The sequence below is a fragment of the Amphiura filiformis genome, chromosome 6 (genome assembly GCF_039555335.1).
Source record: "Amphiura filiformis chromosome 6, Afil_fr2py, whole genome shotgun sequence".
NCBI lineage: Eukaryota > Metazoa > Echinodermata > Ophiuroidea > Amphilepidida > Amphiuridae > Amphiura > Amphiura filiformis.
In genome coordinates this window covers 21,687,098-21,703,739 of record NC_092633.1, presented here as the reverse complement: position 1 = coordinate 21,703,739, position 16,642 = coordinate 21,687,098, and the positions used below count along the sequence as shown (strand labels likewise).

Sequence of the window (16,642 nt, the reverse complement as noted above, 5' to 3'; positions counted from 1 at the left end):
TGCAAAACAAAGATTTGTTGAACTTAATTTTGGCGTAAAATGAGATTTTCTTTGATGTTTTTAATCAGCAGTTGTTTCAAAATGATAAAATCACTAGGAAGGAGAAATGAGCTCTCCACACATAAATTTGACCAAAAGGGTGAACATTTACCTGTATTGGGTCAGTTGAAGCATCTTGCATTTTGATTTAAAATGATGGCTTTCTTGGATAAGGTGTATCACTCATGATGTGGCCACAAGAGATTGGCTGCTAGCAGTTAATTGGCTGGATGCTGACTTCCAACCTCCAATCTTTGTTGGCCATTTCTTCATTGTCATGTACGCCTTTATTCAAAAGAGCCGTTGCTATAGGTCTTTGCAACCGTTTCAGTCTACCATTTGAAAGTAAATTTTTCATCTCTTCTAGCCATCGAAAGAAATAAGCATCACACTACAAACCTTATTAAATACTCCTATAGTGATTTTACCATTTATGAAGCATCGACTGAAAACCCCATTCATGTCAAAATCCATGTCAATGAATCATTGTTTTATACTGAAAGATGATTGCATGGGTGACTGGGTAATCGGATACACAAAATTTAAGAAAATTAACTAACAATTAAATCTATCAAAACATTGATCACGTTGATATCGAGAACATTTTTGTACATTACATGTATAGGATGTTGAAAAGTGCAACTTTTTCTGAAAGCATCATTTGTGGAAAATGTGATAATTTTTAACCAACAAAAAATGATTTTCCAAAAAAAGTAAATTGGGAGGGTAGCAAAAAGATTCCTCTATTTACAGGTTTTTAAATTTTTCAAATCAACTAAATGTATGTCAAGTTATGCAAAGAAATGTTTTGTCATTTTAGGGGGGAGTTATTTCTTTTGAACCCTTTAGTATGACCAGTTTTGCCTTCTGGCAAAGAGCAGCTTTTTATCGGTCACAGAGGATGTCATGTATGACAGTCCTCCGGTATAAAATTGAAAGCCAAATATGACCATGAAGGTGATACAACATGTAAGAAACACCTTTATATGCAAAAGATGGAGACAAGGTGTCAGAACATGTTTTCATCCAGGAGACAAATCCAGTTTGGATGTCTATTTCTAGATGATGTAAAAGGAACCCATAACAAGACTGTTATTATTGAAGCACGATTCGTATTACCCCATGTGCACACATGGTGTAGCATTGAGTGCATTCATCACTCAAAAGCTGGGTTATTACTCTAGATGGTGCTATGTATTGTTGGGGTGATGAATGGTTAAGGGGGAAATAAGGGGAGAAAATTGGTGAAGAAAGAGGGGTTACTAGGAAACGAGTGAACTTGGGAGGATGACATTACTGTAGCAGGATTGTGAAAAGAAATTTGAAAACCCAATTTTGAAAAATCAATGCAGTATTGCAAAAGGTAAAGTAAAGTGGAAGGGATAAATTGGTGCACTGAGAATAAGAAGCATGAGAGTGTTACACACTAGCAAGAACAAATCTTCAGACTTTTCAGAGCAATAACATCCACTGACGAAGATGCCGGTTGACCCGGTGAAAGCGCTCTGGTGAGTGTCCCAAATTTGAGTTGTGTAGAAGTATAATTTTGCTTTCTAACAAAAAGACAGTTTAAATTAAATGTGTGAGAATTCTTTCGTTTCCTCATTTGAGTCATTTCCACTTTTCATGATGTAAGAAATTTGCATCTGACCAGCTTTGAACTGGCAACCTTTACATGACCACACTAGCACCATGCTCTAACCAATTGAGCCATGCTGGAACAGAGCAGAAAATTATAGGTATTTGGTTTGAATAATGTTCATCGTTTTTCCTAGCAAAAGACAGAATTTCATCTCCAGATCTGAATGTGTATTGTTATCTTCCGCAGTTCTGCTGACATGTACACAGGTAACCGAGTTCATTTTATCTTTCTTTCAGAGGGGACAACCCCCTTTTTCAACTTGTTTGATGGGCACAATAATTTTTCCCCAACATGACTTTGTGTAGTTGTTAAAATGCAGTTCTGATGCCTTCCACTACCTTCCGTTCTGCTCCAACATGCCTCTATTATTATGGCTCAACTGGTGAGAGCTGTATGCTAGTCATACAAAGGTTCAAATGTTACTGGTTCAAATCCTGTCAAATGCAAATTTTTTTGTGCACTGGCCTCTCTGGGAAAGATTTACACAGTAACACTTTTCCCATGACAGAAGTTATTTGCAATGTTTTATGAAATAATCATGAGCTATTATAATGAAATTGCCCAATGCGTGGTGATCAAGTGGTGGAGTACAATGTAGGCAACATATCAGACATCAGAACACATCTCACAAGTAGCCACACATGCTTACATATTTATTTTTAAACTCATCCAGACAAGCCTTACAATCCTATTTGCCATTCACAATGAACTGACTGTAATTTCATTGCACTTTCAGCGGATTTATTTTAATCATTATTGCTTCTGACAAGATAATAAAGTACAATTCATGCCGAACATTGTCTGACAATAGAATGTGAGTGAATGTGATTGCAAAATTAAAAACATGAAACATCTTCGATTGTGGACATGTGTGTACGCATAAAACATGAAATGACTTGAATAGCATTTACACATCCCGTTGCAATGTACAATGTATGCGAGGACACAGATACTTGAGCTCCAGGATCTGTGTGGTGAGGACAAATTATTATGGTGATGAGCCATTGACATCTTAATGTGCAAATGATACAAAACCCAAACCACAATAAATTACACTGAAGGATTTTGGAAATTATTGGGAAAATCTATGTTTCTGTAAACTGGGCAAAGGGTTGACGGGTGAAGCAAGGTGAAACGCCCTTACGTCGCCCTATAATGGTCAGCTCAATACCCGGTAATGTGGAGTAACCCAGTAGCGTAGACAGCAGGTGGGCAAGTGCCCCCCCCCCCGACAAAAAAATGAAAGAAAAAGTGCCCCTCTGACAAAAAATGAAAGAGAAAATCAGGAGGGCAAAGGAAAAGACTAGCAAAATTCAGGGCCAAAATAGTGTAAAATACAACATTTTTCCGCACATCATCCCAATAAGGCCCTTTTCGGGAAGCTCGAAGACATACAGTCTCTATGTATTGTATGATGCAACTGCAATTTTTTTCGCCTGTGCCCCCAAAATTTTATTTTTCCCCCCCTTATCAAGAAAGCTGTCTACGCCCCTGGGTAACCTCACCGTCAACAACCTTTTGAGGTGGTTAATAGCGGGCAATACACAGTAACGTTCCCAGTAAAAACAGTATGGGTGACAATTTACTACACTGGATCTGGAAGTCACTTAAACTGGATGTGTTATGCTACAAATACAATTTATACGGCTTGTGTGATCCAAACTTTTGTAGCTTGAAGTTGAAAGTCACCAAAAATGTTTTCATGCACATCTTGTCTCCCCACTAAATGCACAGGAAGTCAATGGCTACCCACCTTTTGCAGATAGAGCAATAGAAATAACCCACTTGACAGTGACTTAAATAGAAGCGCAACGATGCAAGGTGTTCAGTATAAACACGTTGATAAACAAACCGAACACAAACACAACAGAAATGGGTGATGCTCATGATACATTGCATCACAGATTCTGGGCATGTGTAGACTGTAGTTGCATTTAAGAGGGACTATTTTTAGAGGGTGTTATTGTTTTTGCCTCATTGTACATGTAGATACCCACAAAAACTAGTACCACAAAAATAGCTAATAATTTGGCAAAGATTACAAAATGTCCCCATAATGGGCATCAACTTACATGCCTTTATGTTTAAACTCTAGGAATTCTGTGACTTAGAATGCATGCCATAACAGCCTATTAGCCAACTAAACCCTTCTCTTTCTTCATCAATAATGCTCAATATTTACTAGTAATATTCTAATGCAATAGTGACTCGGAAATGTATTTGACATCTTTATGTCATCAGACCCGGAGTCTTCGTTTTATCCGGCCGACTGGCCGGTAAGTATGGCCTTGGGGCGTGTATTGATTGTGTGAATTTGTTAATAGCTATGGATCGAGTGGCAGTCTGTTTTAAAAATAATTAACCTACAGCATTAAAAGGTAACATCATTATCTAGTGCATAGAATATTAAAGTAACTACAAATTTATCTATGGCATGATAATTGATTTTTTTTAAATTGTAATAAAGACACAAAAAGATCCGGACATCTTTAAAGGTTATGAATATGGGCACTATAGCAATTGTAAGATAAACTATTCTTCTGTATTCATGACAATTGACATTATGAAACACGAAAATAAGTTTTAAAACCCTAATTTATCTATGGCATGATAATTGATTGTTTTTGTTTTAAATTGTAATAAAGACAAACATAGATCCGGACATCTTTAAAGGTCATGAATATGGGCACTATAGCAATTGTAAGATAACCCCCACACACACACCCCCCACCCGTTCAAGTTTCATACGTTTCATAAGTATTTTACTTATAGAGTGCTTGCACATAAGGTCATTAGTTCAAATCATCTCCTCTATAGGCACGCTCCAGAAGATATGCAAATGGATGGAGTACAAAAGAATTATTTGACCACTACCTAAATAAAAGATGAGTTGTTTTATTTTGTGCCCACATCATAGCCTATCTATTAATGAATAGTCATGGAAAAATTTTCACGCGGTACCTATGCATTGAACTATATCATGCTGATCACTCACATCTGTAAGATTAATATGTTTGAAAAGAGCGCTATTGTATTCAATCTATGATTGTAGACATACACAGGTGATGGGTGCAAGCTGCTTGTAGTGCAGGGCGATATAGTCAAAATTGATACAATTAGTTGTTTTATTTTATACCCACATCATAGCTTATGCGCTAACTAATATTCATTGAAAATTTGGAGTGATTCTATCAAGTAGTTTTAAAGTTATAGCCAAAAGATTAAAATCAGATGTTAATTTTAGCGTTTGCCTCAGACAATACCCGAAAAATGTCGTTGAAACGCTTTAGGCATCTTGAATGAAATCCAAAGTGTATATTTAATGTGGATAAAAATGTTCAATATTTGGAATTAGAAGAAAGCTGGGCCATCAATTAACACTTTTTCCTTCCCCACCCCCATCATTCAATGTTGCGACACTTTGGAGACACGCTGAACACATTTGCACGTTTCAACATTGCACGGGGGAGTGGGGGGACTAATTTTCCCCTAAAGACACTTTAATGTTTCAAGACATATTTCGGGGATTGTAGGTCTCATAGTACCAAGCTGATTAAGATCACTCACGACATCAGGATTGTAGTAAGACCGAGCACTAGTATGGGTTGGTTGGTTCTGCAAAGATACAGTACGGCTTAGAACTGTAATAATTGTATGTTAGAAATTATACATCTTTGTGTAATGGTTTTGTAATGAAGAATCCAAAATTCCAATAGCCGTGTGCACACTTATTTTTCCTTGCCGAGTTGTCCCCTCCCCCCGACTCCACCTCAAAAAATAAATGGGAGAAATGCTATTAATTTTGCTATATTTTGGACCCCAGGTACTACATGTAGGTGGGTTTTTCATTAAATGATGCATACTGCAAGTTTGCCCAAGCTTGCCCAAGATCGCAACAGTTGGAGAAAGCTTGTAGTCGCCTCCTCCTCCGCCGACAGATGATGATGATGATGATGATGACTGCAAGTTTTGGTTAATATTGATTGCAATATTTTGAGTTGGGGGAGGGGGTAATCAGTACGCTACTGGACATCAACTAGAAGGCCAAAATCTGACAGGAAGGCATGAAATGGGGGGGGGGGGGGGGGGAAGGGGAGGTAGTCAAAGAAAGTGCTTGCTGTCTGGGCGTCATGATCCGAAGGATATCAAAATGTACATCCTGCATAATATAACAATACCCCTAGGGACAAAACTCAACATTCATTATGCTCATGAAAATGCAAGTCTGTGTGTTCGTGTAAGGGGAATGTGTCAAACAATTTGTGTGTGTGTGTGTGTGTGTGTTGGGGTGGGGGACGGGATGTTCATTTTGTGTGTGTGGTCTTCAACATTCCTAACGGGTCATTACCGACCAACTTACAAATTTGTTTTATGGTATGTTTCTTTTTACAGTCTATGTTTCTACTGAGCAAGCAGATGACAAGTGATAAATGGTAGGCCCCATCTAATATGCTGTGACAGTGACAGTCCCAATCTAGGGTCCCAGTAGAAACAGATCAGTCTGATGGCCGTCTTCTTGTGAATGAAACATTAAAATCAAAAGGGTAGTCAGATCTCAATTTCATAGACAGAAGGGACAAAAGGTCTAGATAAATGCAAAATTACAGGCTCAGAATTTCAATGAGAATCCATTCTTGTAGAGATCCTCGAGCCTATACACAAAGAGTAAAGGCCTATTTACATGAGGACTTTACCCTTGCCTATATAATAACCATAAATTTGATTTTGATGGATGACTTGCCCTGGCCATGCAATTTACATGGGGACATTTGTTTCCAGCAATATGATCTGAATCAACTATATCTGGGCCCCCCTATGTGACCTATAAAACCATAACCAGGTAAACGCATAACAAAAGTGTGCAAAAGCCATCAACATTCGAGAGAAACTCTCGGGAGAGTAGTAGTGTCTTGAAAAAATAGCCGGTTCTATTTTGTGGAAACTATGAAAGGTCAGAGGTCCAGGGGTATTGCCTGGCAAAATTACCAATATACAGGAGGACTTTCCCTTGCTGGAAATAAATTTCCAGCAATAGAGTCCTCGTGTAAACTGTGCATAAAAGGGAGAATATAAAATTCCCGTAGAATGCTGAAGGTGAAACAAAATTCTATCACTGTAAATGCTGAAGTTTCCCTGGAATGAGCTTCCTGAATTTCACATTTTGTACAACTCTTGATCTCTATACAAATATATTTTTACCTCCATAATTTTCAGCTGTTGCCAATCTATGTGGATGGCTTTTATAAATATTGGGCTCCCTATCCAAGATTTATATCCAAATCAATGTGGTGAGGAAGGCTGTAGTAGCAAAACCTGAAAATTACGGAGGTAAATTATTTTTGTATTGAGATCAAGACTTTCTTTCCATATGGAAATATTACCATTGAACTTTCATGCTATACAATGTAGCATGTTGTGTGCATGGGTAGCACTAGGTTGCTTTTTGGGGTCCCGGACCCACCAAAATAGAGTTCGGACCCCCTGTTTTTAAATTTTCTGCAAGTTCTGGGGTCCCTGCAGACCCCCAGTTTTTTCAATCTAGCGCTATTGCAGACATACTATTTATGCTGCATTTGTGCAACTCGGGACTCACCAAACTCTACTCCGGACCCCCTACTTTTTAATTTTCTGCAAGTTCGGGGGTCCCTGCAGACACTGGAATGTTTAGTTCTAGTGCTACCCCTGGTTGTGTGGATATGCACACTGTAGATGTGAACATTTTAAAATTAATGCACAGCATTTTTCCATTCCCATGAGTTGAAAAGTGCTGCATCAAGCAACCATCTGTTGTTGACACAAAATGTACTAGAACAAGTATCATGTAGGCAAAGGCTTAGACAGCCAGCCGTGTAGGGAGTGTTTTACACACCCAAATTTGTTTATATACACACCCAGTTTTTGCCCACATGGCCTATACTTTGTACACAAATCTTAAATTTACACACCCAGTTTGTTGAATTTTATTACACACCCAAACCTTCGAATCCTGTCTAAGACATGTAGATGATGTACGCCTACATATTATTGGGTGGATGCAGGTTATCTAGGTCAACATTATGTAAACTGCATATGACCATGAAATGAGACCATGAACTTGTCCTATTTTCTCCAGTATCATTTCCAAGGACTGCTCTAAGTGGCTTACCCATGACCTTCACCTTGACATAAACAAGCTAGTGGTGAGTGGCAAAAACACTCAAGGAAAAAGGAGAGTAGCCTAACGAGAAGGGGACCTCATGCAAAAATGGGAACCTGTTTATTAGAGACGAATCTATGTATGTTATAAAAGGGTCCTGCGACGTTCTAGTAGTTTTTCTGATGCAGAAAATGTATTGCAAGTGTACAGGACTTCTAATCCAGCTATTTCACTGTATCAACGTCTATCCACTTCAACATTAATTAAGGGTACCCTTAAGCAAATTGAAAATACCCTGGGTGGGCGCTTATTGGGGCATGGGCGCTTATTGGAACGAATACGGTACATTTTTTAAAATTTAAGTTATCCTGATTTGCTGAATGAAACAAATCCTTTTTCTTTTAGTTAGTTGGAACTGGCAATGAAAGTGAAATTTTAATATAAATTTTTAAAAAATATTAAAGGGCCAGAAGCATGCATTTTAAGGTTGTTTTTTTTACTTATAAGAAATTAAAAGACTGTGACAATCAAGCCCAAAGACTATACAACTTTAGACTACATATTTTCCAGTTGCAATCCAGTTATAAATGCATCCTAATGTATGGAAAACACATCTTTTCATAATCAAATTTATCAAAAATACCATAAAATATTAAAATTATGAGCCAACTCTTAGCTAATAATCAAGATTTTGAATGCTTACTTAGACTTGTGCCAAGTCTTAGAATCTTGTGACTTCAAAATTTGTAAATACGGTAGTAACGGTACCAGTACCGGTAATTGCAAATAATTATATTGAAATTTGACTTTTGGAACTAAATTTGGATTTGTTTCATTTGGCAAAACAAGACATCCCCCCCCAAAAAAAAAACACCTTTTGTGCTGTATTTTTCTGGAAGCAGGAGATGTCTGTACACTTCAAAATATGAGATCAAAAATATGGTCACACATTTGAAAACAATTTTGTGCAAAAATATAAAATGTGACCTACATTGACTAGCCACAGAAAATTATGTTGCAAACAATAGATTGAATAGAATGGCCTCTTTAATTATATTCAGTTTCTATACTTGTAATTAAACATGGCTTATATTATAATTTCAAGGATACACAGTCAATGGCAAAGCTAACAATTTACATTATTATTGGATAAATTATTTTCAGTTTTCAAGCCATACATGTAAAAGATATAATTTTGCCTTACTGTGATTTGGGAACTAACAAGTCAAGTTGAGCAAATGTTTGAAATTTTCTGTGAGTTCAAACAGTTGGTCTAAGTCTAACATGACTAGGGGCACATTATTTCTATTGGCTACAAAAATATCAAGATTTTCTGGGAAAGTTTATCATTCCCACATCCCTGGCTTTTTATGCCCTGCCTGCTTTTCCAGTGTGTTTAATTTTGTCATGGTTTGGAAAAGGGAACACTTTATGTGCAAAAATTATGAGCCCCGGGATGGGTAAAATTTCGAAACGGGCATGCCACAAATTGCTTCCCCCTCCGTGCCTCCCAGTGTGCAAAAATTGCTCTTATTCCTTCCCATCACAAATGCCATATTTTTGGGAAACCATATTTGCAAACCTCTTGAATTGTTCTCAATATATATGATGCAAATGTTTCATATTTTTTAACGTTTTCATGTTTTCCTTAGCCATTTTTCAGCTTATTATCTTACCTATCGGGAAAATTGTTTTTTGTGCGAACAAAACATTATTTAAAATGTTTTACTAGAATAAAAATTGTTTAAAAAAACATGATTTCATAAATTAATTATTTAAAATATTTCCCTGCTATTTCAAGAGATCAGAGTGCTGCTCTCAAAAACTGGAACAATGCCAATTGAGCTTAGGCCTATTACATGTATAATATTCCCAAATTTATATACATGTAGGAACGTTTTGGGAGAGCTAGGATTAGAAGAGAATTCTCACGATGACACCCCAAGGCAAGCTCATGGGCATGCACAGCACTGCATGGCCAGGCCAAGGCAAGGCTCTCGCGGATCGTATCCTCCTGGCCAGAAGCGCAGCCAACGCCTACACGGCTACACCCATTGTACATGTATGTGTGAGTTATGGCTTTTGACAATTGGACGGGCCTTTATGGTTTATAAAACTGGCTCCATACATTCGATGTATGCAGCCACCAACAACAACGCCTTCATGACCGCTCGGTAAATAGACGCCTTAATTACCTGCTTGCCACTCGGTAACCTGCATAGAGAGTGATTAGACTACTCTTCGGAAATTAATTTTAGGTTGATATCTGAAGTGAGAAATTAATCTATAAGATTCTTTGCGCAATTCAGATATATTTCAGTTCCAATAATTGAAACTCCCGGCTCTGACTGGTGCCGAGTATGTGTTTGTATACGTTTAATGTGCATTCACATACACACTTAGCCGACGGTACGAAGAAATCGTTGCTCCAAAAATGATTGCAAATTACACATTTGTAACCACAAAATATGATATGAAAACACAGGTGAGCAATGTATATGGAGAGGTGAAACAGGTTGTTAATTATTGTCAATATTAATATTTTATGACATTTATAATGAAAATAATTAACACTGAAGACACCTATGGCACCTTCTACAACTTGAGAACAAGTCCTCAAACGTTCGAAATTTGTAGTTACTAGGTATGCCAGGTGAATTCAAATTTGCCATCAAACTGCATCATTTTATATCAAATTAAAGCCTTTGAGTAAAGAAAGCCAACACTGAAAAACTTTTTGTCATAGCACTTTCCGTAGCAAAGTTACATCTAGTCAAAGAAATCCCTCTGAAATTCCATGTGCGAGTCTCTCACCACCAAAAAAAATCATATTTGGGTCAAGTGAAGTATAGACAACATATTTATGAAGGTTTCCTTGAGCAAGTGGTTCTTTTAAATTTCAATGTAAATTTGTATTGCCGGTTTAGGCCATTTTGGCTGACTAGCAAATGTGTTTAAAACTGAGGTTTCCCTGTCATACCTTAGTACAAGGAACTTAATACGATGTCCTCATTCACAAACTGATACTATCTGTCCATCGTATAAGACTGTTACCGCACGGCAGCTGGTATACGCGGAAAATGGTATCAATTAACAATCCACATGGAAATTAGGAAATCATGATTTCCATGACATGGCCATGTGCAGCAGGTTTTTTTACAACAAGTTACTTACTCACCAATGTATTTTGTTGCTAAACTTGATAAGGAGAAGTCCTTCTGTAAGAATATCCTTTTAAAATAACAATTTGGTTGAAATTTGTTGCCAAAAATGATGTATAAATGTTTTAATTCCACAACATAAATTCTTCTGATCAAACTTGCCACCATTTTCATTTGGCAAACTACAGCCTGTAGGCCTTTATGTACAGCATGTTGCCTAATAGTCTGTATCAAGTCTTTAAAAAACAATTTATTTCTTTGATGCACTTCACCGAACATGTGCTTTTCAATACACTGGTAACAGAGATTTCATACTCACTGAAAGAGCTTGGCTTAGGTCTGCCATGTGTATCACATGTTTGGTGTTGGCCAATTAAAACATGACATGCTGTCATCTGGCCTTCTACTTCTACTTCTACTTGGTTACTCGTCAAAGCCTTTTCAGCATCTAGACGAGGGTGCTGCCGACGATGGACGGCTCGTGCATGTGCCAAATATGTACAGTCAAGGTGCAAGTAAAAACAGTGATGCCAACTACTCGGTGCTGACGGCTTCCTTGAACTGCTCCAAGGTGGGCAGCTCTATGGTGCTGTGAGGAAGCTCGTCCCAATCTTTCATGGTCCGGGGGAAGAAACTGTACTTGTATGAATCTGTAGATGTGCTCAGTCTAGTGAATCTGTGTTGGTGTTGACTTCTGGTTGCTCTTCCTTTAGGCGTGATGTAGTCAGGAAGGGGAACAGCTACCTGATGGTTGAGGATCTTGTACATTGTCACCAGGCGTGATTGTTTACGCCGATCCTCAAGGGTTGGTAGTCCAATGTCAAGTCTCATAGCTGTGACGCTTGCTTCCCTTTGATAATTGCCAGTTATGAAGCGTACTGCCCTCCTTTGAATTTTCTCAATGCTGTCGATCTGGTTCTGCCGGTAAGGATCCCAAATTGTTGCCCCATATTCAAGCTGCGATCTGACTAAAGTTGTGTATGCTTGTTGCTTGATGGAGGAAGAACATCTGCCCAGATTTCGTCTGATGAAACCAAGGGTTCTGTTGGCTTTTGCTGTCATTGCCTTTATGTGTGGTTTCCAGCTGAGTTTCTCATGGATCTCCACTCCTAGGTATGCTTTGACTTGAAACTGTGGTGAGTACTTCTTCTCCCATGGTGTAATTAGAGATGATAGGCTGCTTCTTCCTATGTATGCGCATGGTGTGACATTTTTTCGCATTAAAGAGCATCTGCCACTTCTCAGTCCAGTTGCATAGGTTGCTTAGGTCATTTTGTAACACTCTGGTATCTTCTACTGTATTGATCTTTCGAAAGAGCAGACAGTCATCAGCGAAGAGCTTGATGGATGAGTTGATATTCTTCCCGATGTCATTTATGTATAAGAGAAACATCAAGGGCCCCAAGACTGTGCCTTGCGGCACTCCAGATTGAACGTGGATGGACTCGGATGCCTCTCCATCTACAACAACTCGTTGTGATCTTGTAGTGAGCCAGGTTGTTATCCATTTCTTGGTGTTGTCGCGGATTCCGTAGTGGTCAATCTTTCCAAGGAGTCGCTGATGGGGCACAGTATCGAAGGCCTTGGAAAAATCGAGTATCAGCATATCGATTTGATGGTGATTATCCAACGCCCTCGCTATCTCCTCCATGGTGACTATCAACTGGGACTCCGTTGAATGCTTCTGCCTAAATCCATGTTGGTAGTTTTGGAGCAGGTTGTGTGAGTCTATGTGGTCCATTATGGCATGGAAGATGATATGTTCCATTAACTTTGTAATCACGCAAGTCAACGATACTGGGCGATAGTTAGCTGGTACAATACGATTGCCCTTCTTGAAAATAGCGACCACATTCGCAGAGAGCCAATCTTCATGCGGTAGGTTGCCAGTTTGGTATGATTGGGTAAATATGACCTGCAGGACTGGTGCGATCTGCTGGGCTGCCTCTTTCATGATGCGGATCGGGATAATGTCTGGCCGTGAAGCTTGGGCTGGGGTTACTTCCCGCAGCGGGTTTTCTATGCCTTCAGTAGTGAACATTATATTGGGCATTGGTGGATAGCAATTTGTGGTTTCCTTTGGTATGTGTGATGTATCTTCTTTGGTAAATACCGACTGATACTGTTCATTCAACACGTAGATTAGATTGAGTAGATTAAAGGTGTTGCTTGGTCATGCTTCAAAACATCATTTAATGGGTGGGGAAGAACAGCCTAATCTATAATGTGGTTGGTCAAATTGACTTCTTGTAATATCATTTGCTCCACATGAGGGGTTTAGCACTGACACTTGGGTGCAATATATATGGAAACATTTATCAGTCTACAAAATATAAACATTCTGAGACATGAATTTGACAAACTGGAATTTGGTTTTTGCTGAACAAAAGTAAGTAAACATTAGGGATCATATTTTTCAAAAATGGAATATAGGGTTTCAGTGTATTTTGAAAATGATGGGTTTGTGTAAATTTTCATAATGGGCGCAGTTATCCTGGTTTTGAAATATGTAATTTTTGACAGCTCCTCCATGGATATCCATGTACACTGTCTTTGTATACTGCTTATGCACAGCATGGGTACGAAGTCATTTGTATAGGCAGCTGGTTGAAGGAATATTACACAGTCAAGAATAGGCTCCATCATTTTTTTGTTCTGATCCCTCCCAGTCTCCCAAAACATCAAAAGCGTTGCACATTTACTTACTTAAGACTGTCCTTTTTTATTTAACGCAGACAAAGTAGGGCCAAGCTACCTAGAAATGGTCTAATTTTGGCAAGAAATATCTCTGTGTAATCCTATGTAAGTCCCATATCACATCGTTATCGGCGATCGTGATTTTTTTTCTTCTGAAGTTTGGCTGGTGCCCACTAGCGCTAGCGTCATGCATGTGACGTGACACAGCTAAAATAATCGACCGGGAATCGGGGATCATTAAAACGTCAACAAATTTCAAAACACAGAAAGCAGTAAACTTAATGGCGAGCGGTCCGAATTTTGAGCCATACAAGTTTACGTGGTGAACTAGTCATACCTATAGTTATTACACATGTACAACTGGGGTCACACGTTTTAAACTCGCCACCCAAAAAGGGTGGAGATGTTACGCTTTTTGGTATCAAGCTGCAGTTAATCTCATATATTTTCATAATTACAAAAGCTAGACCAATCCATGTGGTCTCATTTGAAAGCTGTGTTATTATGCCATATTTGTGCAAAGTGGCATTGCCATAGTCCATCCAGAAGTAAAGATATACCTTTTTGTAGCTTGAAGTACAGGGGTGGAGGCGGAGGCGGCGCCGGCGGAGGCGGCGCCGCCTGTACAAACTATATGGGAAATTGACATTTTTAGTACAATTTTTGCAGAAACGATGATATTTTTGTCAAATCTTTGTGTATGGCTATAAATTTGGTACCAAAAGAAAGCTAACATATTCTACTTTATTGTTTTATGATTGAAAAGTAGGTAAATGAATGTATAGTATGGACAAACCTGGTGATAATAAAGAAAATAATAATAACATAGTGATTTTGTGACAATTATTAACTTGCAAATCGGTAGGAAAATAATTATTTTTAAAATAATATTTCAATTTCATGTCCATTGATTTATTTTATTTTAAAAAGCCAAATAATGTTAACTGTTGGGCCTATATACCTTCCAGTAATTAAGAGTGCACTTTTTTTTTTATTTTAAGTCAATTAATGTCAGCATGATGCTAAAGACCTTTTTGCATCCAATAAATCGGAAAATCCATGAAAATGAAGATGAATTTGGACATCAAGATCAGTATCCTCCAGGAACTAAGGTCATCAATGGATACTACTAAAATGTACAATCTGCACAACATTCAGGCAATCCAGATCACTACAAAGCCAATCCTAAAGCCAATTGATGCTGTCATACGTAAAGACTGTGTATCATATTTTGGCATCAAAACATGTTATCGGACACAACCTGCATGGACTATGTGGATGTAAATGTGTGCAATTGCACTCTTTAAATACTTTTTACAGTCTATGTAATGTTTGAAAGAATCAGCCTGTTTTCATGGGACATAGATAAATTTCATGTACTATCTTTAAGATGCATTCCCATCGACATATTTAATTACTCGGTAAACGCAAGTTGTTTATCAGGTACGTTAATGTTTTTTAAGTAAATTATGATGACTTGTTTCAGTGATTCTTCCTGCCACAAAAGCATGCTGGAATGTGTTTAGTTAGTCTGATATAAATAGATAGGTTTTTGGGGTGATAATGGGCAACTAAAGACACTTACATACATGGAATCTGTGAAAAGATTAAATTTCCGATTATAAATTTGCACCAAATTGGGATGGAAATATTTATTTTGGGTGAATCATGAACCCCATGCAATTTGATATTGTTGTAAGGGCCTAAGTGTAGGCCTACTCTGCAAGAAAATAGCATTATTTTTGCTATAGGGTTACCACAGAAAATGTTATTGTAAAAAACATTGAATGACTAAAAATATATAAAAATTCACATTTCAGTCAATGTTACCTTTTTATCTTACACCTAGTGTCAATTCTGAGTGCATATTTGGATTCCTTGGGCAATTTCCTTTCAGAAAATGTATACTTTTACTACCATAGGGGGTATCCCGGGGGTTTCTTCCTGGTTGAAGGTATACGGGGGTGTGCCACGGTTTTGGGGTACCTTTTCAGCGATTTTGGTATATCGATGGGTGGGTTTTCAGTGGATACCAATGCGCCCAATTGGGCGCATTTGGGCAACAATGCCATTAAAGCGCCTAATTATGGCAAATTTGGGTGCTTTTTGGGTGCTTTTTCTTGAAAATTGGTATACTGATGGGTAGCAAAAACAGCAAAAAGTAGGTATAGAGAAAGTCAGCATCCGAAAGTCTGCGTGGCACACCCCCGTACAAAATTTTTCGAAGAACCCCCCCCGGGGGGGGTATACTTCAGCAAATATGAATTTGTAAAGGTAAAATCATGTCGCGAATGCAAAAATCACCATGTATTAAACGCGAAAGGAGGCGACCTTAAAACGCGCGACCCTGGATATATTTAGCAAGATCATGCATGAGCAGATAAGACTAAAAAATCTTTTGCATGATCTTGCTTACTTCTCAGTGATTTTAAATCACCATGCCCTAATACTGAGCTATGACACTGAGCAAAATAATCATGTTCACCTTCAAAGCAATAAATAAATAGATACGCCTATGATACAGTCCATCTCAAAGATGAATCAAAATTTTGTTTACGTGTAATCTAGCCCCTCTCTACTCATGCACTGTCATGACTGCTTGTTGACTTGCCTCGAAATTCAAAAAGCTTCATCGTGATTTTTATTCAACATATTGAATATTCCCGCTTCCAACACTGAAAATGCCATATAAATCACTGCTTACCTTAGCTACTGTACTCAAGCTTTCTGATTGTTTGATATTTCAAAACAGCTTAAAATCCCATGAAAACACATTTATTTACAGTCACTTTCACTCACTTTCTCCAAGACGTCTAGCCTTTGATTACTTGGTGTTTTCGCGACTTAGTCTTTACTCACAGCCTATGTAATCGCCGACTCATGAATTAAAAATTACGTGTTATATAAGCCGAGTGTAAAAGATTGGTAAGAGTCTAAATATTAGCCTTGATTGATTGACTGCAATGT

At 38.1% G+C, this 16,642-nt stretch overlaps 2 protein-coding genes across 3 annotated transcripts in view; both read right to left on the bottom strand.

Annotated features, from left to right (window-relative positions):
* LOC140155143 (calcium/calmodulin-dependent protein kinase kinase 1-like) overlaps positions 1–16,544 on the bottom strand; it is a 122,221-nt gene extending 105,677 nt beyond the window's left edge. Inside the window, exon 1 of one of the 2 annotated variants that reach the window (XM_072177868.1) lies at positions 16,475–16,544. The gene's annotated coding sequence lies outside the window, so the exon portion shown is untranslated. Of the gene's footprint in view, positions 1–16,379 lie in introns of both variants that reach the window. The other variant, XM_072177867.1, reaches the window with a different exon arrangement.
* On the bottom strand, positions 11,513–12,040 carry LOC140154411 (uncharacterized). The gene has a single exon (XM_072176979.1). The coding sequence runs from the start codon at positions 12,038–12,040 to the stop codon at positions 11,513–11,515; it is 528 nt and encodes a 175-aa protein (XP_072033080.1).
* Positions 16,545–16,642: the final 98 nt, after the last annotated feature.

Bases quoted from the DNA above. Each gene is read 5' to 3' on its own strand.
- LOC140154411 (XM_072176979.1), bottom strand. From the start codon at position 12,040: ATGACAGCAAAAGCCAACAGAACCCTTGGTTTCATCAGACGAAATCTG.